The sequence below is a fragment of the Pezoporus wallicus genome, unplaced genomic scaffold (assembly GCF_028554395.1).
Source record: "Pezoporus wallicus isolate ANWC-B61680 ecotype Strahan unplaced genomic scaffold, APGP_CSIRO_Pwel_v1 contig_1739, whole genome shotgun sequence".
Taxonomy (NCBI): Eukaryota; Metazoa; Chordata; class Aves; order Psittaciformes; family Psittacidae; genus Pezoporus; species Pezoporus wallicus.
In genome coordinates, this window is record NW_026637351.1 from 491509 (window position 1) to 517790 (window position 26282).

Sequence of the window (26282 nt, forward strand, 5' to 3'; positions counted from 1 at the left end):
AGACGTGTGGGCAGAACAGAACCAGCCATTCCCTCTCACTACCTCCTGCATCCAACCGAGCACCCCGCGGTGCCACTGCTCTGCCCTGGTGCATGCTGTGGAGTGTATTTGCATCCTCAGGATCGCAGTCTGTGGCGAAACACCACAGATGCAACACCGACATTGCCAGCCAGGGAAATGCCACTGCTGGATGTGTCTGCAATGTGGATGTGGAGCAATCCCGGAATGTCCAGGGCTCACACCCAACTTTATTGGTTCCCACACTCACAGTTAGCACACAAAAGCCATTGTGTTTGTGACTAATACTCAGCAGTTACTTCACCTCTGCTGAGTGCAGCTGCCTGTCCTGTAGCGCTGCTGCTGCTGGGGGCACAGGGGCTAATCCGTAGGGCCCGTGCAGACTGCAGAGAGGTTCAGGGCAGCTGATACCTGGACTGTTGTTACGTGTTGTGAGCCCATCATCTGGGCTTTCAGGTGGCTGGTTTTGAGAGCTGACACATTCTGCACGCCCATGCTCAGCGTGCCGGGCAGGAGCCTGTTCTGCAAGCGAGCATCAGCTCAAATGCATCAAATAGTGTATTTGTTTCTGTTCAAACTCACAGTAATGGCACATGTTTTACATGAACAGATGCAGTTCCTGAGAGGACAGCCCTTTAGCGAGGCTTGTCCCCCACAGCCTTGGGCTTCAAGGTGGTTCAGATTCACGCTCAGGTCTGGGCTCCATGGAGTTACAGGGCACTTTTACTCATGTGAGTTTGGAATACATACCCAGACTAAGATCCTTCGGTTTGCAACAGAGCTGTTAAAATAAATACAACACGATGAGGCTGAGCTAATCAGTTTTTACTTTTTTCCCAACAAATATGGTTATTACTCAAGCAAAAACTTGCAGAAGATTTGATACAGCTCGTGTTCAGGAAGCAAAAGACAACAGAGACATTCTTCCTAAATATAAATACTTCAGCATTCTATAATTTAATAAAAGTCTTGTATAAACTAGATTAGGCTGAAAGTATGGACTAAACACTTGGCAGCAAACCAGAATTGGAATTGGCTGTTGTCACCTTGGAGCAGCTCCCAAGACTTATGGAAAGACTTATGGCAAAGCTCAGTGTCTTTGAGAGCAACTCCCCCAAACCAGGTTTCAATGGTGCTTCGGTTTGATCTCATGGCCCACCCTCCTTTCACTTTTGCTTTCATTTATGTTTAGTGCTGACATGGCAAATGGCTCTTATGACCTTCATTATCAGTTCATGGAACACAGTGCCTTCACAGCAAAACTAAGATCAACTTCTCCTTCCCCTCAATAATGAGCTCCCAGGATGCATATCCATGAGATGACTGTTACAGGACACAGGGATGAAGCCATATTCCTTCTCCCAGTTACTGTACTGTGAGAATGAGTCTTTACTTCTTGAACAGGTTTGGTTCACTGCCCCATCCTGAGGGACTGTGCTAGAGACACCCAGTGCTGCCAGCTCCCTCAGAGGTAAGGAAAGTGTTTTCAAAAGGCCGGTTGCAACTATGGGAGCCATCCTTTCCCCACCCATCGCAGCCTTTGGCTCTCCCTTCATATCTCTCCTGCCCAGGGCCCCACCTTCCACATACCGGGGTGCAATGTCCCACCCATTCCTCACTCTTCACCACTCCTCTGGGGCCCTGCCTTTCCTGCTGCCTCCTTGGTCCACAGACAGAGCTGGGGATACGCAGGAGGGTCTCCCAGGGGTGCCTGCAGCTGTCCTGTGAAGGGTGGAGAGGGGCAGAAGGGTGCAGCCATGACGTGGCTTGCCCCAGCCCTGCTTCTCTCACAGCAGAGATGGGCTCCTGTACTGGTGTGGCCAGGGTGACTCGTGGCAGCACCAGCAGTGCATTGGTACCTATGGGTAGCAAATACATGGCAGAATCACAGAATTGTTGGTGTTGTAAGGGACCTCTGGAGATCATCTGGTCCAAGCCCTGCCAAGGCAGGGCCACCCAGAGCAGGTGACACAGGGATGTGTCCAGGCAGGCCCTCAATGTCTCCAGACAGGGAGACTCCACGACCGCCCTGGGCACCTGTCCCAGTGCTCTGCCACCCTCAACATAGAGAAGCTCTTCCTCGTGTTGAGGTGAAACTTCTTGTGTTTTAGTTTATGGCCATTGCTCCTTGTCCTGTCACTGGGCACCACTGAAACGAGTCTGGCACCACCCTCCCAGCACCAAGCCCCCACCTGCTAAAATCTGTGCAATAACAACCTTTCCTTTCCCATCCCCACCCCTCCCTGTGTTACCCCTTCATACCTGGGAAGCTCCGTGTAACCACGCATGGCTATTAAACACAATTTCATTAGTTATCTTGTTGTTAGTGGTATTCTGGGATGGCGTTTAGCGGACAAATGGTCATTACAGTACAATTTTCACCTAGTCATTCTGAGAAATGATCGGCTGGATCAGACCAGAAAGCACCTCACTGGGAGGTGGAGGCTCAGGGGGCAGCTGGCTCTGCCGGAGGAGCAGAGGAGGGTACAGCCGAGCTGCTCTGCTACTTCTTCTCATTTCTGCTGACAAAGGTGAGGAGGTCCGTGGCTGTGACCACACCGAACACCATCTGCTTCATGAAGGAGCTGCCGTTCCCATTGACTGCAAGCACAGAAAACGCCAGTTTAGTGGAAATACAACCAGAAGAACCCCCCACCCAGCTGTGCAGGGGCTGCTGTTTGTTTATGAAACAAAAACCTTAATGGAACAGCAGCTGTCTCTGCTCTGCCTCAACAGGAAAGACTGATGGAGCCTCGGTCAGGTCACTAGGATCATATCAGGGAGGTTTTAGCTGCAAATAATGTACCTTTTACCAGAGCAGGAAGCTTAATTCCCCAGCTGTTTTTATCCAACCTCTGTTCCAGTCTTGCTTCTATCACCTCAAAGCTTTTCAGGCCAAACTAATGAGACTGTAAAAGCAGCACTGAGGCACTTTCTACTCTGCCCACATAACGTCCTACACCACCATTAATGAAACATCATTGCAAGAATTGCTTTGACTATCTGATAAATGTTTTCTTAAATAAAATAGAACTAGCCACCAGAGCCCAAACACGAGATAAAATGCAGGCTCTGAAGGTGTGGGGATAAGGTAATAAATACGGGGGTAACTGCGACGGCATTAAAACAGCAGCTCTGTAAAAGCAAATGGGTGTTGTCTGAAAACCAGAACAAGAAGCACTGCATGCAGCTGGCAGATGTTTTTCAGTGGGTGCCATTTAATTTGTGGGTACCATTTAATTTATGTTGAAATGTGATACAAAACAGATCTTCACTATTTTGTGATAACAAAGCTGAGAAAGGAGATTTTACCCAGCGTTATTCTCAGTGAGTGAATTGAAAATGTGAATCAAAGGCAGCTTTGAATGACAGACTTTTGCTTGCAGCAGTTTGCGGGAACATGTCTAGACTCATAAGCCAGCTTTAGAGCCGGCTTTGGGGCAGCAGGCTATAGAGAAGGAAGCAAAGGAGTTGGGATGTTTGCATGTGGCTGGTTTCAGAGACCCTGGGTTCAACAGGCAGCCCTTTGCTGGCAGTCAACACAGCACAATATTGTAGGAATGCTCTGCATGTAGCATGTGTAATCCCATAAAATTAGTACAGTTACACCCTTCAGCTCTAATTTAGAAGACCTAAGCATGAGTCTTCTGGCTGCTTTTTCATGCTGTTAACATTTTAAACAAAGCAACTCCCCGGAGATAAGGCCAGATTTGTACTTCTAGAGGTTTTACAGTATAATTGCCCTGGAAGGGTGTGTTAGGTCAGATTTGCAGAACAGCACCTGCCACCATATCTATTGTGGTCAGAGGAGCAGAAAGGTGTGATACCTCTGTTACGGATGTGTCAGCAGCCCTCATGTGGTCCCACTGCATGTGACTTCTGAGTGGTTTGCTTCACTGAGGAGGGGGTGGCTGTACAGTGGTTTGAGAATAAACCAAAGCTGCTGGTACAGCTGCTTTATTGGACTGGTCTAGTGGTGCTCCTGAATTGGCAGAGCATCCCTACAGCCAGCTGTGGTCCAGGTAAGGCTCGCACACAGATGCCCCAGGCTGTACCCTTCAGTGTATGTTGTGCCTCTTGAGTCATGTGCCTCTGATGCAGGGCTTGCTCATGGTCCAACACATTTGTTTTCATCTTTCTCAACTTACCCTGGACCTCCAGGGTAGGTGTCTGATAGCACCAGCATCAGATAGCACCCTAAGGTCCCTCAGCATATCAATTTCCCTAGGCTCCTTGGGGCACACAGGCATAAGAATGTCTCTTGGCTGCATCTCTAGGGGTGGCAAGCGGGAACAGGGGTGTTCAGAAGATGGTACAGCCTCTGCACATGCACAGTGGAAGGTCTTTGAGCAACAGGATGCAGACTGTATAGTTTACTTCCTTGCACTTAGATGCCTAAATTCCACCTAAGTTTTATCGAATGTGCACAAATGCTCCTTTCATAGAATCACGGAATCACAGAATGGTTTGGGTTGGAAGGGACCTTAAATATCATCCAGTTCCAACCTTTCTGCCATGGGCAGGGGCACTTTCCACTAGACCAGGCTGCTCAAAGCCCCATCCAGCCTGGCCTTGAACACTGCCAGGGATGGGGCAGCCTCAATTTCTCTGGGCAACCTGTGCCAGTGCCTCGCCACCCTCCTAGTAAAGAATTTCTTCCTAATGTCCAGTCTAAATCTATCTACAATTTAAAATCATTCCCCCCTTGCCCTAACACTATATGCCCTTGTAAAAAGGCCTTCTCCAGATTTCTTGTAGGCATCCTTTCAACCGTGCCTTGGGTACTAAGCCTGCGGAGATCTCTCATTTCCCTTGTTTCCCCTGTTGCTCACAACCAGTAAGGCAGTGATTTGAATTCAAGGCCAAAAGGCTAAACAAGAACTAGAGGCCTGAGCCTACAGATGTGAAGCAAATGTACTGCACCCGAAGGTGCTACTTACAGTCCACCTTGGCTGTCAGAGGGGACCAAATGAAATCCCTTAATGAGTACTTCTCAGCCCCAGAAGTGGATATCTATGAGAAACCATGAGATGAAGGGAGGGGATTGAGATGATGGGTGCTTCAGCGTCACCCCTGCATGGAGAGGACAACACAGCTCCCATGGCCAGGATCTGGGAAGGGCTCCTGCAGGATGCACATCCTGGTGCTAGTCCTGGACTCCTTTGATTAAGGCTTCCCTTCTCTCCCCTCATCTCTGTGGTGTCAGGAAAGGAAATGGGTGAATAGTTGGCAGTTCCAGGGCTTTGCAGGGCCAAAGGGCAGAAATCTTTCCTGTAGGGGCTTATACCTACCAAGCTCAGTTTGAGAATTTGCCTTTCCCCTCTCAGACATTCATGCAAAGCCCACACAGTGCTGCTGAAGATACCTACACTGCATTTGCTCATGTACAACAATAGCAAAGTGGTCGTTCTCCAGGATGCCGGAAAGCTTGCCGAGGCTGTCCTCCAGGCCAATCTGAACAGGACAGAAAGAGACATTTTAAGTTTCACTTCACATTTAAAGGAGAGTGGTAGCAGAGCCTGGTTCCTGCCTCTACGCCATGAGCTGCCAAGGTGCCACACAGCTGGATCAAGATCAGGTGTACCTCACCCACTCACACTGTTCTGCGGAGATGGGAGGGGATGCCGGCCACCTGCAAACCAGGTTTTTCTGTAGAATCAGCTAGGTTGGAAAAGACCTTTAAGATTATCAAGTCCAACCTTTAAGCATCCCCCCAGCCCAAGGGCCTCCATGGGCTAGCATGAGGAGGTGGCTCCAGCTCCCCTAAAACACCATACATTTACCTCACTCCCTCTCTGGACCATTGATGGACATCCAACATAGGCATCCCTTTCCTGCACACCCACCAGAGCCCGTGCCTGTTGTCCCAGCCCTGCTGAGCCCAGGCAATGCCTGGGCTCTGATTTCAGAGGGTGCTGAATCCCCAGCTGGACAAAACCCTCTGACAGTGTAAGACTGGAGGTGGACATTCACACACTTTGCTCCTGGCGTGAAAACTCCCATGTCTGAACCCTACAGGCTCAGCAGCATTTTTGCTGGTGCCTGTCCTTACTCTCATCTCCATGATGTTGCCAACACCCTCCCATCTCTCTTCTTTCACCTTTCTGTTTTTTCATTGACCTTCTCTCCCAGCTCCTGTCACACCTCAGGGTGATTATGCTTCTCTCCCCATGTCCCCATCCCTGGGCAGCGGATGCCACCAGGCACAGCAGTACCTTTGAGAACTGGTCATAGATGACCTTCGTAACGGAGTCTGAGAACTGTGCGTTTCCAGCTAGCACTGAGGTGAGGGTGTTGCTGAGGGTCACCATTCCCAAAATAAGCCTGTAAGGGAACAGGGAGTTTTCCAAAAGGTTAGGGCTGAGACAGAGCACATGATTTATGTAGGGGCTGAACGGCCCCCCTCAAAGTCAGTGACTAAATCACTGCTGCTGTCAACGGGAGGCACCAACTTTTTCCTCATCTTAGTGGGACAGGAAGATTCTTGTCCTCCCCAAGCTGTTGCTGTAAGAGTGGTTAAAGTCTGCTATTGCAGAGCAGGACTTAGCAGATGGGAGAAGGAAAGCTTGCAGTCTCTCCAGTTGATTACTTGCGTGGGTTTTCCACCCAGCCCTCACCTCTCCTGTGGCCTCCCTTTGCACTGATCCAACCTCTGCTGAGTCTGGCGGGCACTGAATTTGGTTTTGACTTTAACTGACTCATTTACAGACACGCTTATGCATCACAGAGTCCAGCGCAAGAGCCCCATCATGGGATCAGTAAAGGCACTTTCTCTTTAGCTTCCTTGTGGCTGCTTTTCCTATGTGAATGGCTATCTTTGTAAAAATAGTTACCCTGATTCAGCAACAACAGGAGCTTGATCATATCCCTTCTCCTGGAGGATCTCAATTGCTTTTTGACAGCTGACTTCAGGGAGGAGAATGAGAGGGGCCGAGAGATTCAGTTTCTGCACCTTGATGTTCCACCACCTGTTGAAAGACAAATGGCAGCACCAAGCTGTTACCCTCTGCTGTGGGCCTTGCTCAGGGAGGCAAGACCAGCAGAGATGAGACCAGCCACACAGAGACATTCTGCCTGCCTGCAAAGATCACCCCGCTTCTATCCCCAAAGCAGTGATGCTACAAGTCCACCATGGCCAGGTCTTGTTGAAGCCAAGCCCAGTGTTCATACAACTCGTGAGGCAGGGCTGAGACCAGCAGCTGGCAAAGTGTGGAGCTGTCCTGAATCCAAGGGAGTTACTGAGGGCTTTGCTCCAAGCTCATGAGCAGTGAGGACTGCCAGTTTTACTTCTTTGGTCTGCATCTTTGGTCCTCAAAATGCAGCATCTGCAGGTCCTCCAGGAGACAGCCTGGCAGAGATGCTCGAGTGATTTATACAGGACAAGTTACGTTTGCTTGCTGGGGACCACAGGCAACTCCCAGCTCATCTCAGCCCTTCATCCTTGCTAGAGGCTGGAAGACAAATTCTAAACAGGCACAAGATGCCTTGGAAATGTATTGAGGTTTTAGGAAATATTTGGCAATAACCCTTGGTTATAGTAACCTGCAGGAGCAGGTGACATCAGTAATACCTGCTGTCTTCAAAGTGAGACTAGGTGCTTTCTAAACAACTGGCATTTGCCCAGCCACATGTCAACTGGCATCAGCTCAGCTGCATGTCAATTGGCATCAGCAGTGTGATTCCCTCCCTTGAGGGGACTCTTTCTCCATGGCATCCAAGAGACAGCTCAGTTGCTCATCTCTGCTGGCCTGAAGCTCTGGAAAGTGAAAATATACTGTTCCCTTCCTGAAAAGACCTTCAGAGCTGTTTGAAAGGGTGCTTGCTACGGGAGAGACCCATCTCCCTGCCAGCCCCATGTTCCTTTGAACACAGCTGTGGAATAGGACAGGAGGTTGTGAGTGGAGCTAGATGTACCCCTCAACTGTTCTGCTCAGCAGGGCTTAGGTGGTCTGGACAATGACTGCCATGTGCGAGCAGATCAGCAACTTCAGGATGTAAACATCTCCTTCACAGACTTTGATTGCAGAACAGGGATTTCCGATCACTCAGAAGAGAGGAGCTGACATTACAGCCCCCCCAGAGGGATCCAGCCTTAACTGCAGTTTTTCTAAATACTAACAGATAATGCTTTCCTTTGAAGTTGTTAATTTCCAGGCTCAGAAAGCTGGCTTCTTAGCACAGTTTGTACCACTGGAAGCTGTCTTACCAAGGCTTCTGCTCCTGGGCGTCGTTTAGGAAACCGTTTTTTATCATCCACTTATCATTCAGAAATTTGGACCTAGAAATGACCAACAAAGAGTGAGTCTGTGAGCCCTCCAGAAGAAGTCGTGCTTTGTTTCATGCACTAGACCTCAGCACTGCCCCGGGGCTCCCATGATTTTTGCAGCTGGCTGCTCTTAGTCCCATTTAAGGTCAGCGGGAGCTGCGGGTGCTCAGTAACTCCTGGAAGCATGTCAGCTATTTGCCTTCCTAACTTTAGGCATGCAAGTTCAAAAACCGTAGCTTGACTGATTCCTGCTCCGTGCAGTCAGTCAGTGACAAGAGGAAATAAAACCCAAGCCTCCCAAGAGCCGGCCTGTGGTGCTTGCCACAGCAGTATGCTATTTACCCCTGTTGTTTGCTTTGTTTTTCCTATGAGCTGCTCCAGGGGGACTCCCAACTCTGGGCTCACACTGGGTGCCATCCAATGAGACGTACTGGGGTGTTCTCCAGCAACCCATGCCACCAGGGCTCAGCAGTGCTAAGCTCATGTCCCTGAAGGGCCCCATGGCCACAAGCCGTGGCATATGCAGAGTTGGGGAGAAGACTGTGGAAGCTCCCACCCAACACCAGAAAGCAGGTGAGGAAGCATGAAACTCACATGTAGTTCCTGACAGAGTCGGGCAGGATGACAACACAGCGCTGACCTTCCTTCAGGTCCTTGGCTGCCTGCACGGCAACAGACATGGCACTGCCCGAGCTGCCTCCTGGGTGGGTACCAAGAAGAGAGAGACAAGCATCGGGGCTGCCCAGGGTGTAGGACCACAGTCCCAGTGAATGGGGCACGGCACTGCCATGGCTAGTGGCACAGAGGCACCCAGGAAAAGCAGTAGCAGAGGTGGCACCTCCTACACCAGGCTCAAGACACTGGGAATAGGAGAACAATCAGCCCCACAGCCCCATAGGCTTTAGGATAAGGAAGAGGTAGGGGTTTGAAGGGATATGTTCATATGATGGCTCTTGGCAATTGGCATTCATGGCAGCTTTAAGAGTCATCTTATGAACTTCATGAACCATTTCTTGTGGTGAGTCTGTGGGCAGGCCAAGGTCTGAAAGGTTCAACACAGGGACATTCTGCTGCCCACACCATACCCTTCCTTTGGGTGATGAGAAGACCACACCAAAACTAGACCTTCTAACTGACATATCTGGCAATCAAAGATTGGCTTTAAATGCATTGTAAAGACTGAAAAAATCCATAAACATTACACTCGTGCTTAGAATACCAAGCCAACGTGATGGAAGACTTGAATGCTTCCTGCGCCTGTGTGCACACATGTGGTTTGCTGCACGTAAGGAAGCAGGTCCCTGCTTTACAGAGGCAATTCTTCCACCAGTAGTTCAAGTACTGGAAGTCAAACACATTCCACTATCTGTGTGCCAATTACACACTGCATTCAAGGCAGCACGTATTTTACAGCAGGTTAATTAGCACATTTTTCAAACAAATGGGGAAAGGCCCTGAAAAATGCAGTTCAGGGAACATGGAGCTATTCACAAATTATAGTTGGGGTCAGTAAGTGGTTTGTGGTGAAACACAATGACTCTGTGCCTGCTGGGTTAAATCAACATTTAAGTGTTCCATTACAAATGGCCTGATCTTTTCCAAAACTCCCTGGATGTGAGCACTCAGGGCTTTTATCAGCTGTAACTATAAGCCTACGTGTTGCCTGATCCTGCATGGGAACCTGTGGCTAGCTGCTCGGTGGCAGGGAAAGCTGACTAAAACGCTGACGCTCTGTAGAGGCTCTTAGGGCACAGGCAGGGTTTGTTTGAGGGCATCCTTTCATTTTGGAAAGCTGATGGGATCACTTACAGCTTGTTGGCACAGGGAGAAATGCTCAGTAAGAACATCTTACACTTTCTTTACTTCCAAGCTTTCCTTGGTCCAAAGCTGGCCCCTCCTGTGTGTGTGGCAATGGTTCAACAAGTGTACTGCCTCAGAGAGTTGTCAGTGGAGCAACAGTTCTAGCCCACCTGTCCTGCCCCGAGCCCCATTAATCCTCTCTTGAGCCCCTGTAACACTATACCGCACAGGGTTAGGCCTGAAGATCCAGTTCCATGTGCAGAAGTGCCCCGGTAAGAGGAGAGTTATTGCTTCTATAATTACTGTGGCCAATGAGTCAGATCCCAGAGCAAAGGCGCACTGCCATACCTCTGCAGTAGACACAGCCCTACACATCAGCTCAGGGTTCAGCCGTCCAGCAGGCACTAAATGCAGAGAGCACCCGCACCAAAGAGTTTTGGTCTCAAAAGGATGAGATTCAGAATATGCATTAAGAGAAGCAGCTGCTGTTGGTGCTTACCGCACAATAGTCCCTCCTCCCTGATCAGCCTGCGCGACATGAGGAACGAGTCTCTGTCGTTGCATTTATACCACTGATCGACCACCTAAAGACAAAAGCAAGAAGGTTGGGTCTTGGCAGTGTTATTTCAGGCTCTCTCTACCCTCTGAGGTATTCCGTGGTGCTGATGCCTACAATGTCTGGCAGCTTTGAGCTGCTTTCTATACTTGTTGAAAGCAAATACATTTGTCAGGACATCCTTGGTCTGCAGGGCATGCCTTTGCTTTGCAAGCACCCACTCTAGCCTGTCCAGCCAGCACCCTTTCCTTGGAGAGTTAGGGATGTCTGAAAGCTCCAGAATCAGGGTGCTGTAGAGGGAATGATGTCCATGATGCCCTAGGCTGTGTTACACTAATGGTCAATATTTGCAAGGCAAAATCAGACCCAACTACAAAAAGAGTTTGAGGTTATTACAGGTCCCAGTTCTAAGGCCATGTGCCAACAACAGAGAGGTAGTCAGCACAATACCTGAAAGCAGAAAGAATCTGAGGTCTGAGGCTGTGGGGGACCTTTCTAAGAACGAGGACTAGGGAACACAGGCAGCTTGAGTTAGGGCTTTAAAGCTCTGTACCTGGTGCCACAGATACACCAAAAAGAAACATAAGAAGCAGAATGGCATTCATAGTCTGTTGCATTATATGGCTCAGGAAATGCTAGGGTGATGAAGAGCAGCCTTAGGACTGACCTCTTCTGTGTGATCACAGTGAAAGAGGCTGCTGAGAAGTGGTACTGTGACATATTCCTCATTTACCCCTGTATTTACCTTCTCATTGTAGGTCAGTTACAAACAGATTTACTCAGATGCTTTAGTGCTGGGGTCCCAGTCCCCCCACAACAGCTTGTTCTGCACTGGGAAGGCACACAGGTAGCCTTAGATATAACTGGGTGCGAGAGCTGGCTACCCCTGACCTTGGGGGTAGGCTGGATGCAAAGCCAAAGATGGGACAGAGGCCTTTCATCACATGGCTACTTACTGATCTGTCAAGGACAGTAGGGATAAAGTCATGCCCAATGCCCTCCACTTCAATGTTTGTGGTGTTTGTTGTGTTCATCTCACTGGGCAGAGCAACGATGGAGCCTTCAGGATCCACACCAATTACCTTTGAGGGAAGGGAGTTTTGTTAAACCACTCACAGGCAAAATTACCCACAGCCTTATCAGCAATGTTTTCCTTCCCATAACATCCATTAATATTCCACCCACTGGCAGCAAGGAGAGCTTACAGGATAAAAGGACACTGTTTTGCACTGACCTTTTAAATAGATCCTAGGTAGTGTTCAGCTGCTGAAGTGACTGGTGGCTTAAAATGTTATCACTCTTGAGGTGTTTGTCCTCACTTCTTTGGCAGTGACTGCTACTTCCAAAGCCCAACCCTTAGGATAGTGTGAGTGCTCTTTAATCTGCTGCAGTGCCAGATAGCTCAAACCTCTGGAAACCCATGGCTACAAACATCCTTTCTGGATCTAGTTGTGCTGCCAGTGACACCTCCCTGGTTGCTTATAACTTTACGTCTGTGCTGAGGTCTCCTCCCTCAGCACACGGCATAACGAGGGCTGGTGAAAGCTGTCAGCGAGGTAACTTCATCCCCAGCTCCTCCAGCAGCTGGGTGCACGCTATCTCAACTTGCCTCTGTTGAATCAGGTATCTCTCACACTGGCTTCACAGAGGGGCAGTAACTGTCAACCCTCCAGTCTGCTTTGAATCACAGACTCTGCAGAATGAGCATCTATGACTGGTGTCAACCATAGAGCAGGGAGGCTTTTGCAATGGCAAATTGCTTCCAACAAAAGTCAAGCTCGCTGTGGAAAAACACATAGGTGAAGACCACAACTGCTAGCTGAGGTGGGCCGTGGGGTTAGGTTTGATTCAATCACAGGCAGGAAAACCCAGGGAGATGCAGCTCCCAGCAGGCAGCCCTGCCACCCAGCTTACCTTGCATTCTGGGCATTTCTCCTTCAGCTTCCTGGCGATGCCAGTGACGGTGCCTCCTGTGCCAGACCCAACCACCACCATGTGGACCTTGCCTGTGGGCCAGGGAAGAGAGAAGCTTGCAAGGCCTCAGCATGGCCTCCAGCATGGTCTTCCCTCTATTCAGGGCCCTGCACAGAGGCAGAGCCCGTGCCCCTCAGCTGCTAGAACCCCGCGTGTTCTAGGGTAGACAACAGTCGTGCTAGTGGTCAAAGCAAGGTCCTGTGCAGAAGCTCAGAAGAGCTTGCAGGGCAGGAGGCTGAAGGTGACCTCCAGATATCCCACTGGTCTTCATGATTTCTGTGTCTTTGTTGTCCACTGGCTTAAGGGGGATGGAGTATCTCAGTACTTCCAGTCCTTTCAAACCACACCACATTGAAGCAAAGCATCTACATTAATAACTACACGTATCAATAACAAGCACTACTTCTCTGCTAGTGTTAGCATCCACAGCAGAGAGATGGCAGAGCTCTGCCCTGGCACCTGTGTTGGTAGGATGTAGCCCCAGTGGCATCAGTGAAATTGTGCTGATTTAAGACTGGTAGGAGCAGAATCAGTCAGAGACTTGTGCTTCATCTGCATTGGGAAAAGGGCTTGTAATTCACTACTGCTGGCAGCCAGCAGGAGCAAATTTAAATGTGCAGAAGGGGAGGCTGGGACTCCTTTGTTCCTGTTGCTACCCAACTGCTTTAGTGTTATGATAACTGCTCTCCAGTTAAAACCCTTGAGTCCTGTTTACATTCTGCAGTGCTCCCAGTACTGGCAATAAATTTCACTCCTATCTACATAGACATGGGCTCCTTCATCCTCCAGCAGCTATCACATCAAACATCATTAGTCTGTGAAGTTTCAGTCTGTTTTGGTTTGCAGATGAATGTGCTGGATCAGATGCAGCCCGCCATGCCCTGATGCATTTATGCTCCCCTGTGAGGCCTCTTGGGCCATCTTGTGTTTGCAGCTGACAGGTCACAGAGATTTTGTAGCCACAAAGACTGGTTCTTCCTCCTTGGGAACAGCCTGAATTCGTCTGGTCTCCTCCCTCAGGGTTGTGAAATGGGAGGCCATAGCAGGGAAGCCCTGCAGGCTCAGGTGTATCTGCAGTGGGCTAAGAGAAGTTGCATGTCAGTATTGCTGAGGGTGCCTTCACCTACAGAGGCCCTTTTGGCTGTTTCTGGACATTTGGGTCAATAAATGATGTAAAATAAGCCTCTCCAGGGGGCTATAGCCTTCTGCACATCCTCAGCACATACAATGTACAAACAACAGCACAGACAGTACCTTCACACTGCTCCAGTATCTCCTCAGCCGTGGTGTCGTAATGAGCCAGGGGGTTGCTTGGATTTCGGTACTGTTTATTTCAACAGAGAACAGCATGAGTTACCGCGGTGTGAAGCACAGGTCACATACCAAACCAGCAATAGCTCCTGATGAGCTTTACCCAAAGCATGCGACTGCCCCCTCCTCTCCCTGGCAGGGGGTGAACGGCAGCCTGGCCAGGCCACGTCACTGGTGTTGCTCCTGGTTGTCACTCTGAGACAGATCTCCAAGGACACTTGGGATTTGTCCACATTGGAAGATTAAATATGCTCACAAACGCTCACTCTGGGACCCGTGGTGCCTATTCAATGTGGCTGTCCCAGGTTTTGTGGGCTCTGGTGGTTTTGTCATGGCCCTAGCTGCCAGAGGGAAGAGAGCTCCTTGGTATTTTAGCTATTGCTTAGACAGAAGCATTTTAACCTTTTCTGTTGCCTTGAAAAGGTTTAAAACACAGCCCCACAACACCGCTAAAAAACCTGGGGGGAAAAAATATCCCTGCACAAAAGCCATACTGGAAAACCTTCTTTCAAGTATCATACATGCATATGCAATTCTGAGAACTGCTTTGTCATTTAGAGGCATTTGTGGTTGGCAGTGCATCAACTTAGGTGGCTGGGAGCTGTGGGGCAGTGTAGCTGTCCTACCTGTACAGAGGGATTTACCACAGGGGTACCCAGGTACAGCACTGAAATGTGTGCAGCCTCATGTTCACACCCATAGAGCAGGCTGCTTCTGAAAAGTGTATTCAGACACTGAGCTCCCTTTTTCTTAAAAGGAAGGAGCTTCCCTGACTCTTTTGCACTACAGGAGATCCCTGCTTGCTCTGGGAATGCCTTCCCGCAGCGGGGTCAGACCGAAAGCAGAAGTGCCCTCTTGTACAAGACCCAGCACTGCAGGAACTGACTTTTTTCAGGTCAAAGTTAAATCTGAAGCAAAGTACACCTGAAGTAGTCTCTGAATTGTGCAGGAAACCCCAGCCTTACCCACGTCCAGGCCCTGGTAGAAGTACTACAGGTTTGGAAGGGTCCCTTATTTTGTTTCTGCCACCCCATGCTTTACAATTACATTTCAAACACCATAGAACACTGGCAAAATCTTCTCTGTTGCCAGTTTGAATGAAGTCCCCAAACAGAGGCACACTTGTAGGAGCACATGCTGTAAGCCATGTTTGGAAAGAGAGTCATTGGAGGAATGGCATTTACCTGGTCCAGGATGTGAGAGTTTGGGATTTCACTTTTCAACTTCCAGGCCACACGAATGTTAGACTCTGGAGCATCAAAGCTGGTGCATGGGGTCCTCACAATTTCAACACCCAGTGCCTTCAGAATATCGACCTTTGGGAGGGAAGAAAGCAGATGTAACACAACTGATCCCACATAGAGGCAGTAATCTGAACCTGAGGGCTTATGGCAGCACTGGGTGCCAGAGGAGCTTTGCGTGCAAGAGGTGTCTAGCATTTGGAGATACGATGTCCAGTTCTCAGTTATACTATCTCTGACATCCTCATGGCAGCCAGGGACTTCTGCCTAAAGCTGGCACAGATATCAAGCCTGGCTTTGTGCCCTGTCCTACTCAGAGGGCAGGCTGGAAATGGCAGAGGTGGGTTAGCACCGTGCTGCTCCTTGATAGAAGGAACCAGGATAGGCAACAGTGTCTCCTATATGCTGTGGTCTGAGCCCTTGCATGCAAGGAGGAGGGAGGTCTTAAAAGTTGTATTTGCCCCAGATCCCTCTGTCTGTTCACTAAGAACAGGGAAGGAGCAACTACAAATCATCCCCAGGGTATTAATCCACTGGGAGATGCAGCTGCTGGGGAGAACTGGTCAAAAGAGAAGGGTGGGTAAGTGCTGGGGCACCTGGAGATAAAGCCCATGGCAGCTGGAGGTGGCATCTGGTCCAGACTGAGCTTAAGTGAGATTTAGGTTGAAATGAGGGTGGTGCTTTGGAGAAAGGCTCAGTTTTGAGCTAAGGTAGGGTCTGGGTCTGGCTTCACTGGCAGTTCAGCTGAGCAGCTTGTGAGAGTTCTGGCTCCCCATGGCAGGTGTTTCTGCCATCTCTAGGAAAGCAGTTTCACCTGATCAGCAGCTCTCATGCAAGTGACTTCATTTCCAGCATCTCGAGAAAGCAGCTCAGACAACCATGGGTGTCTCCAGGTTTCAGAAAACCACAGAAACACAGAGACACAAAGGACACATCAGATGTCAGAAGGGAGGTCAGCAGGACCTGCCTGCCTCTCCTCCTCCCCATCCAGCCCTTGCCCTCACAGACAGCAGATACTGCTTCATGTCTCTGCAGCCAGACACGGTGTTTGGCTAAGACATGACCACATGCACCAGATAATCAGCCAGGCCATCACAGTGTGCTTTTTTTTGCCCTCAAGAGGAAATCTTCTGAATAACTACAGAGCTATGTCAGTGTGTGCAGTAAGGCTTGTTACCCTTTAAAGGAGAGAGTACTCCAACCCTACAGAGGGAGAGGCAGAGAGAGACAGGGCAGAAGATGTTCCCTGCCTGCGGGGTAATACCATACAGAGCTCTGACCTTCTCCACGCTCATCTTCTCCGGCAGGACAATGATGCAGCGGTAACCTTTCACTGCAGCCACCATTGCCAGCCCGATTCCTAGGTGGTGGGGGGGAAAGGGAAATGGTTGACAACAGCATTTGGCAAGGCTAACTGACATTCATTGCTGCTTATGTTCATCTCTGCTGCCGGTGAACATAACCTAGGTATGTTCCCTGATGAGCTACAGGCAAGAGCATCCTTCATGAGCCTCTCAGCATGTACCAGCACTCCTAGGGAGCATGGGCGAATGTGGAACAAGCAGGCTGAGCTGCAGCATCACTCCTCCTCACAGACGTCTATTAGCATGGCACAGAAAGAATAGCAAAGCTGGGGAGAGCTTTCCTGCAGCCCCCCCTCGAGGCTCAGGCCTCTTCCTCTGTTTTCCAAAACACAGGAATGCCTTTCCCCCTTCCCTAGATGCCCTCGGCTGAGACACACACACACAAAGCTGCACATTTCACCCCATGGCAAGCAGATGAAGGGGACCTCTGCTTCAGTTTCACTGTGGGTGATGGATGGAGCCAGCTGCTCCCCACATAGAGCAGGAAGGTGAGGCTGGAGGAGTGTGTCCCTGTGGGAGGCTGTAGGGGACATGGTGCAACCCCGCCTGCCCTGGCTGGGCAGGAAGCCACCAGGGAACAGCTCTGGGACACACAGGTCTCCTCACCCCATAGCTTGGGGTGGCTAGGGCAAGACAGGTCAGTAAGGAGCAAAATGGCTATAGATGAGCCCTGTTCTGCATGGCCAGTGAGCAGGAGGTGCGGAGTGCAGGGAGGAACATGGTCTCCACTCTGTCCAGAGCACCTTGACTGCCTCCACTGGGCATTTTTGCAGGAAAGCATGTTGTGCACATACATGTCCCCACCATGGTGAGGATGCTGGTGCAGCAGAGACATGCAAACTTGCACCAATGGTCCTGCACAGGCTACAGAATAGAGGGGAGGCTCCTCTGTTGTCCCCCCTCATTTTGCACCCCACCATAATCTGGTGCCTGAATAGGATGGCAGTGAAACAATCCGGATGATTTATCTTCCAGCCCATCAGGGAAACACTCCCTGGGAACCTCTGGGTATTCTAGAGCTTCCCAGCCTGAAAACACCCAGGGTTGCCTGAGCTCCTCCAGCTTCTGAAGCTGTTTGCCTTGCCACAGGTAGCCCAACAGGCACACGTGTGCAAGTGTGCTTGCAAATTTCAGCAGCGAGGCACTCCAGGATGCCCATGGCCACTGGGAAAGGAGCCCAGGGGAGGATGGAGCCAGAGCTGTGGGGTCCCAAGCTGACCACGTAACTCCAAGTGCAAGACCTCCTTGAATACCTGCCCCTCTGCGGCCCCTCTGACATGCCACCCTGCTGGGTATCCAGCTGTTGGGAGCATCCCTGCTGTTCCCACCTGTGTTTCCTGAAGTGGGTTCAATGAGCGTGTCTCCTGGTTTTATAATCCCAGCTCGCTCTGCATCTTCCACCATCCTCAGGCCGATGCGGTCCTTTACACTGCCCCCCGGATTGAAGTACTCACATTTTGCCACTGGAAATGAAAGGGCAGGCTCCATCAGGGACAAGCTGCTGCCGGGAGCATCAGCTACTTGCTCCCCCAGCCCTTGCTGCAGTCATTTGAAGATACCCATTCCTCCCCTGCAGGATGATCCTTTGCACAGGTGAGCACATTGACCATCTGCTTACAGGGTGCCAGCTTGTCGTAGCATTACCCACCATTAAATCACCCACTACGGGATGCTAAAAGTCCATCTTTCCCCTACATTTCATATACCTGCAGCACCCTCAAGGCAGCGGGCAGTGCTGGTAAGTCTAGGATGGGTTTAAAATCAGCTGAACATAAGGTGAGCATGGTATTGTCAGGGTTAACAGTAAGGTTTCAGGGTCTTTCTTGGGGCATGGCTGAGAAGGTGCCCTTCTGTAAGGATGATCTGTATTCCTGAAGGGGGAGCCATAAAGAAAAACGAACAACAGAAAGAGCACCTTTAAGTGTCAGTCAAAATTATAACTTCTTCACTAAGCTACCAACAAGAAAGGGAGACTTGCCATGGCACACTCAAACCACAAGGCACACCTCAATTTCCCATTCAGGCGCCACACACAGCTGATGCTCGGGGCAGGGCTTTTCTTACCAAGGTTTTGATGAGCATCTACATCTGAACGGGTGATACCAAGCTCTGTTTTACAGACACCAGGGAGAAACGGGTACTTTTTTTGTGTCATTCACTTCATCCAGCAGAGACAGCTACTTGAGGCTGAGAAATCAACCCAATACCTCAGCAGACAGAATGGGGATAAACCCCCTTGTGCTCATTGTTACATGTTATAATGCAAAGCGCTACACACAGGGATCCCTGGAGGCACAGGGATTACCCGCTAATTGCCTCCAACCATAACTGCTCCCTCGATGAGGCAGTGCTGCATTCGTGTGTTTGCTTGGTAAGAGTGTGCTGACCTGCAGCTCCGGGAGGACCATGCAGCTGCTCTGCCTGCCCTGCTCTCCTTCCCCTCCTGCGCCAGGGGAGGGAGACACCGTCCCAGCAAACAGGGTCTCCCTGGCTGCCCGGCTGCTGCTGGCACCAAATCTTCCCATGTCCCTAAGCCGATATTCTCCAAGGGACAGACTGCTCCAGAGGTGGGCCAGACACTGCAGACTTGTCCTCCTGCCTCTGCCACCTGTGTTCCACGGTCCCCTAACATCCCCTGAGGTCTCATTCTGGTGCAACGGGGAGGTTGCAGGGTTATGGGTCCGAAGATCCCAGATCCTGAGAGAGGATCTGGTCAAAGAGCACAACACGCTTCACACAGCCATGTGTCCGGTGGCAATGGGCTGGTGTGTGGATTTCCAGCTGCCAAACAGGACTGCAAAGTCCTACTGTGCAATTTTACTGCGAGCACTCATCAAGTCACCCCTTCATACCCAGCTATGTAATGCTCATGAATCTGCCTCCAAAACATCTTTTTGCCTAATATGTCTGAAATGATTTAATAGCATTAAAAGTTGTAGGAAAGGAGACTGAGAGGTCTGTATGCACAAAGAGAGCCTAATCTTACTCTCCTAATCTCTGAAGGCAACCAGGTTAAAACCAGCTCTTACATGAGATAACACCAGCATTGTGCTAACATCCCAACAGAGGGAAGACTTGAGTCCTGCTGGAAAACCTGGCCTTGCAACCAGCCCGTTGGCTGCACTGTGGGAAGGCCCCCGAGGGAAACTGTCACTGCTCCACAGAGAGAGATGCAGCAGGGCAGCGCCTGGCCCAGCTCCAGCTGACCTGGTGGAGATGATTCCACAGCAGAGCAGAGTCCCTGCTGCATGGGAGCTCAGTCTGGCAGCCAGGGGCTATGCTGGTGTGTGTCCCTGCAACCTGAGATGCTTCCTCTGCCCGGCTAGGCTGTGGGAAGGATCCCACCGTGCCCTTCACCCCATCCTAGGCACCATGTTTCATGAAGGCTTGGCCAGTCTTCTGTGCACACAGCACACTACTGCAGGTGCTGCAGCATCCCTGCCCGATGTCAGGATGACATCCACCCATCCACAAGTTCAGCCCAGCTCTGCTCTGAGCTTATGCTTCAGTTATGTGGGAAGAGAGATGCCTCTACTACCATTAGCCCTATTCATTGCAGCTTGAAACCATCCTATCTGGTCTGAGAGATGACTGTGGTGTAACCTAATTAGTGGGAGAACCCAACACGCGCCACCTCTGGCCTTCCCCATCTATCTGTGCCTGCTCTCGACAGAGCCTCTTCTGAAGCCCTCTTCCAACACCACCCCTTACCCTCACCTTATGGCATGGAAAAACCTGGTGGAAAGGGGACACTCACAGAGCTCACACTTGAGCCCATAGGACTTCCCAATCTTGTTGACTCGGACCATTGGGGTGCAGCCAATTCTCTTCAGGATGTTGGGCAAGATCTTTTTTTCTTCTGGTCTGAAATGAAGTGGAGAAAAGAGAAATACATCAAATCAAAACAACTGTTATGCAACATGAAACAACATAAAATTTGAGTGAGATTTCTGCAACTTTAGCAAGGCCACTGACAGACAACCCGACTCCAAGAGAAAACGTCCCCATTGACAATTAATGGCAACAGGAGCCAGTGACGGTTTTCCATCACTCCTACAATGAGTTATTAATTCTTCTGCATAAAAAATAAGGTAATTAATTTTCAGGGCTGTTCTGAAATGTCTTGTTCTGCAAGGTCCTGGGCCAGGCCTGTAATTAAGTGCAGTGAGAAGAGCTGACAAGCCTTGGGATTCGATACAGTGTGTGAGATAGCCAGAAGGCCATGCACAGTGTAAGGCTCCTCCTCTTTTCTCCACCCTACCCATCGCCATCTCTGCTCTTCACATTTTCAGCTACCTCAGGGCCATCTGTTGCTTGCCTGGCCACATGCGTGGATGGCTCCCAGGCATCTGACAGGCCCAAGACACAAAACACTCTGGAGGGTGCTTTCTGCAAATAATTAAACCAAACCCTTGGATCAGTGGAATCCAGCCTTCCCGTTCTGCTAGTCTCAGGGTCCAGCAGAAGCCAAGAACCATGTCAAAGCAATTGAAACCAGAATGAAGGACTTGTATGCCCAAAGCCAATGCATCTTGCCATGCAGTAAGAGGACTCATGTCCTTGAGCTTTTTAAAAGACAAAGGGGAAAGATTGATGAGGGCTGCTTTTATTGAGGCCACAAAAGTATTGCCCCTGGTTGAGAGCCAGCACGTCTCTCTCTCAGTGGGGTGGCAAAGCCCCACTCCCTCACTGCTCAGCTCTCCTTTGCACAGCTCTTGCCTACTATCATCCTTTGAACCTTGAACCCAAGTTATCCTCGTCAGCTATCACAGCCAGGCAGATGGCTGTCTGCTGACAGAAAGTCCATGTGGTGCAGGAATGACGTGCAGATTTACTTAAAGACACACACACCTCCCTCTGGGTTTTGCAAGAGTGAATGAAACAAACACTTCTTGCTTTGCAAGAGTACAGGGGTAGTGGCTTAGTGCAGGTCTTTACCACCAAAAGGAGCCAGCCTTCTTACACCGCAAGCCCAGAAAAGATGGAGTATTACTCGTGTGCTGTTACCTCTCCCTCCATGAAAAGTATTACTGCACACATTGCAACCTCTACTGAGTGCTGATAAATGTGAGGCAATAACTCAGTAAATGAGCTTCCCCCACTGCTGCAGCCATTTCCCATCTGTTCTAAAAGCCACCAAATACTCAGCGATTTCAGTGGGGCTGAGCCACAGCAGAGGGAGACTCCAGCTCCTTCAGGCTATGTTTAACTAGAGAGTTAAACACTGCCTTTCAAAAGAGTGATCTGTGTATTACGCTACACATCTATATTGCAGGAAGACAGCTTGAGAGAAGAAAGCAAGGCCATTTATTTGCCTTCACCTAATAACTGTGGTGAATAAGATGTGAACCCCAGCAAGAGGTGATCGATACAGCACAGTGAGACGCTTGTGCAGCTCCGGGGTCTGCAGTGGTGGACCCTAGCAAGGGGATGGAGAAGGGGATGCATGCCGGTGTAAGCCTTGCGGGGAGGGTGGAGGTGGGAACCAGAAACTGACCTGCTCTTTTGCATTCCCACCAACAGATTTTCTATGGCTCCCGTCAAATACCTTTCCTAATCACCACCATATTTTACTAGATAAATAATCATAGCATGATCAGCTTCCTTCCCCAGCTGCATGTGCCTGGAGGCAGCAGGTCTATGGGAATACAGATGTCTGTGACAAACACCTTTGGTGCTCCTAAAGGACGCAGTGCGGACACTCTAGTCCTGCAGCTGCTGATTCTGTTCAGGATTGCAGAGGACAAGGATGTTATTTTGCTAGGATTCCTGCTTTTACTCATGGCATGTTATTCCGTAAGATGTCCAGGGAAAAAATCAATCCTGGCAAACAAAGTGATTGTTGTTGAGATTATGGCGGGTCAGAATTGGCTCAAAGGATTTCAGAGCCACTCTAGCTCTGTATATTTGGAAAAAAAAAAATTAATTAATACTCTTAGTTAAAATAACATCTTGTCTTCTTAACTGAAATAACATCTCCCTCTGCCCCCATCCTCTGCTTTTACCCCCCAAAAATCAACCAAGTTGCACACAGGAATCTCAGAAAATCCAGAGATTTTTGCTACTTCAGTGCTATCTGTGGTTTACCAAGAGAGGAGAAACCAAACCACCCCTTCCATTCATTGCTGTAACAGAAAACAAATGGTGAGATGTGTCCTGGTGTATTTTCTTCACTGCTGTACAGTGGATTATGTTTCATTCCCTGCCCCAGCGATGCTGCACAGGCCCCTCATCCAGACCCCAGTACCTGATTCCTGGATGTGAGGCTGCCCCAGTGCCCTCCTACTCCAGCTGCCCATCTCCTGGCACCCCAGTGCTAAACTGTTAAAAGCCAGAAATACTATCCTGGCTGGTTGAGAGAAAAACCCCAGTCTGACTGAAAAGAGCTGGTCCTATCCTCAGGCAGCAGCTACAGGGGTTGCACTGAGTGCATGCCTGGATGCATATTTGCCAGGTCAGCAATAAGGCTGTGGATTCCACTTTGGCAGTTCCTGAGCCAGAGCCAGAGGTGGTTCTGGGTTCCACACACACCAGTGGCTGTGCTCTGGCCATGTCCTGCCAGGCACGTGGTGTGACGCTCCTCCAGCTGGCTCCCGGCTGGCAGGCATCCATGCAGAGCAGTGCCGCACCTCCCATGGGCTCCTGTTCCTCACATGCTTGAGCTAAGTCATGTTTTACATCTTTGGCACCGCAGGGATGTGTCTGCAGCTCCCCTGACATTTATAGGACAGCCTTATCTTTAATAGCTTGTCTGTGTCTGCTCTGGCAAGCTATTAAAGCGCCTCTCATTGAGTCTAGTCTGAGCACTTTGGCAGGCTTATCTCACCCTGGGAGGAAACACGCTGCTGTGAGGACAAGAACCACTCAGAGCAATGACTTTGCTTTGCACTGCACTCTTGTGTTGCTTACACATAGTGGGCATCCTCCGTGTGGACCATTTTCTGCCTATTTTAAAACCCAGGCCCTGGTTTTCATGGAAGTCTCTTAGCTATCAGTAAAGACATTGCTAGTGATCTGAAATCTTCTTACACACAGCTTCAGACTGTTCGAATGAAGAAGGGTAGCCAAACCACAACCCTTCAACTGATGACTGCGTAACTGCTACTGACTGTGCTGTAGAGCAGGATGGGTGCACAGCTTTGGGGTGCAAGCATGCATTACACTGCAGCCAGGAGAGCCATTACTGCACATCCTCCAGCATGTTGGAAGTGCCTTCACTTGTGCTGTGCAACACCAGACCTCGCAGAGTCCACTTTGCAGATGTGTACAAGACCCTGGTTGAAATCTACCTCTGAAATATGTTCTTCTGAATTCTTCTAAAATAAGATGCTCCAAACTGCTTCGTACTGACAAGTAACTGCTGACTTCAGGTCATGACCATCCTGGTGTAACTGGAAGTACTATTTACTTCCTCTTCAGAAAAAGATAGTCTGCACTCTGAAATAACCAGCATGAAAGAATTACTTACAAGGGCACGCAGGAGTGTGGAGACTTGGAGGCAGGCATTGTAGGTGTCCACGTGCACTTACTGGGCAAGTTGGGAAGAATCCAGGAGCTGTCGGCTTTGTTTTCATGATTTCCCACACAATTGCCGTTCATGAGCGGGCACAGTTTGGTCAGCTCCTGTGTTGAGGAAATAGAGACCCACCATCACCTGGGAGGACAAGCAGGCAGGAAAAGCAGGCAGGCACCTTGGCAATCATTGTGGAAGGCAAGAAGTGACACTTGGGTGTGAAGGCAGCCTGCACGGGGCATCCCTACTGGCATTTCAAACACCTGATTCTAACAGACGCGTAGAATTGCTCTTTCGGAGTGGTATACTAGACCATGTACATGGTAAATAATCATCTGGCCACCATCTCCAGTCAATCTTCCCCTGCTTTAATGTATGTTGAAACATCCCTCCCACTAGAAAATTTAATACTTTGTAATTAATTATTCTGTCAAGAGCAGTATTTGTCACTCTAACACTGAAAAAAAACTGCAGGTAAGTCTACCCAGCAATCATTTGAGAATACTTGTGTGGTGGTAGTGAATGGCCTCAAAGCGGCAGAGGACACCTATACTCTGGCATCTTAGTGTGTTAAAAATGAAAAGAGAGAATTGATAGGAACAAAACTTCAGGAAAGGGCAGCAAAGGTGCTCAGGGGTACAGAGCAAGTTCCACCATAGAACAGCTTAGAGAATGATTCTGGTGGTGAGAGCAGGCTGTAAATCCTGGGGGAATTTTTGGGTGACTGAGAAATACTTTTTTGGCTCTCAGCATCAAATAATAAGGCAAAATAAAATTATCAGGAACAACTATAGGAGCAGAGCAGGTAAAACTGGAAAAAGAATAGGATTAAACGAGTTCTAAACGCAGAGGGTTGCCTGCAGAAGGATCAGGTCTGCAGCCACTTGAAGTGGAGGGAATGTGGGAAAGCCACTCTGGCTACTGCCCTGCAGGAGGAAATTCAGGCCACTAACAGGAGGATGCTGGAGCCAACATGCGCAGCTCAGACAGTGGAGGCCAACAGGTCCACAGAGCATCATCTTCATCCTAGGCCAAAAAGGCAAGGCTCTGCCGCTCCTGTCTACCCGGGCTGCCTGCTGTGCCTGCAGAGCCCAGCTGAGTCAGAGCGGCCAGACCAGAAGCCAGCACGCTGTTGTGGCTGGGTCCTCATGACCTAATTTATCTGTGGCTCCTCACGTGAGCCCAAGGACAGCCTGAATTACCGTTTCTGCCATCCTCCTCCTGCTCGCTTGCCCGTTTCACCCACTTGGCTGGAGCTCCTTGGAAGCAGCACGTCAGGACTACCTGAGGTCAACGTTGTGCTTTCCCAGTGGCTTCCACACTGGCCGGGAGGATGTGGCTGTGGTTTTCTCCTGGGTGTTGGGCTGTCCCTGAAACACAGAAGTACACCACACTGGTGTTCGAGCAGCACCACGGCGTGTGGTCAGGCTTGCTTCTCCACCAGAAGCCCTAGGGAATCTCTGAGGATGGACGTCAACAACCTCATGTTGCAGCCTGGCCCCAAGACTGCAGCTTGAAGCAGGGCAGCAGGCAGCAGACACTGGATTGCCTTCACATCAGACACTGAGCTGCCTTTTCTCCTCCGGACACGCTAACCCCAGTCTCACAAAGCAGAGAGAGACTATGAAGGTGCAAGGATGGTCATGCCAAAATGGCTTGGACTCTGCAGCCAACAACTCTTCCAGCAAACTTTATCTCTCAGTGTTCTTCCCCCCCAAATCTGCTCTTTCTTGGGACGATTAAGGGAAAAAGAATAAAAATGTTATTTCCTTGCAAGCCAGGATTTGTGTTGGCCTTGAGTGTGTCTCCCCCAGCAAATCTGTATTTACCTAATGAATTAACTGGGAAGGAGCAAAAGTCATCTGTGGGTAAAGAAGAGATAAGCTGCAGCGTACCAGAGGCGCCTGCACGCCTGAGGTCACTGGTTACCAACCAAACTGGAGGCAAGCTGGTTTACAAGTATCTTTCTTTCTCTTGTTTTCTTTTTCCTGGTGATGCCCATCTTGACCGTTTCACAGTGAGGTGGAAGGAGAGGAAAGGCAGAGGGCTGAAACTATTAGAGCTCCTTTTGTGGGTCTTTTCCTTCTTTGCCAGCATGTTGCTGACATTATCAGCCCAAGGGAGGCTGACGTTGTCTGTGGAGCCCCACATAAGCCCCCTTTTCTCTCCAGCCCCAACTATGTGGGCATGCTGCCTGTGTCCCATCTTCCCCTGGGGGCTCAGGAGCACACTGAAGCCC

General features: G+C 49.9%; 1 protein-coding gene across 3 annotated transcripts; it reads right to left on the minus strand.

The window, feature by feature from the left end:
* LOC130596933 (cystathionine beta-synthase-like) lies at positions 1–26232 on the minus strand. Of its 3 annotated transcripts, XM_057405014.1 has the most exons (16): positions 25246–26232; positions 23999–24153; positions 20288–20394; positions 17859–17993; positions 16447–16526; positions 15110–15241; positions 13869–13938; positions 12555–12646; positions 11597–11722; positions 10584–10668; positions 8879–8984; positions 8225–8296; positions 6852–6986; positions 6234–6342; positions 5388–5472; positions 1–2619 (listed from the first exon to the last, which is right to left on the minus strand). In XM_057405014.1, exons 1-16 carry the CDS (start codon positions 25255–25257, stop codon positions 2522–2524), a joined length of 1599 nt encoding a protein of 532 aa, XP_057260997.1. In that variant the 5' UTR covers positions 25258–26232; the 3' UTR covers positions 1–2521. The 3 variants fall into 3 exon arrangements, with proteins under 3 accessions (XP_057260997.1, XP_057260995.1, XP_057260996.1); XM_057405012.1 differs by lacking the exons at positions 23999–24153; positions 25246–26232 and adding an exon at positions 20506–21890; XM_057405013.1 differs by lacking the exons at positions 1–2619; positions 23999–24153; positions 25246–26232 and adding an exon at positions 20506–21890 and having other exon boundaries at positions 4941–5472.
* Between the last annotated feature and the right edge of the window lie 50 nt (positions 26233–26282).

Bases quoted from the DNA above. Each gene is read 5' to 3' on its own strand.
- LOC130596933 (XM_057405012.1), bottom strand. From the start codon at position 20,801: ATGGCGATGGGTAGGGTGGAGAAAAGAGGAGGAGCCTTACACTGTGCA. The intron at 12,647-13,868 runs GTACTGTCTGTG...CCTGGCCCACAG, and splicing joins GATACTGGAGCAGTGTGAAG to GCAAGGTCCACATGGTGGTG. The intron at 8,297-8,878 runs GTGAGTTTCATG...GGTCATTTCTAG, and splicing joins GACTCTGTCAGGAACTACAT to GTCCAAATTTCTGAATGATA.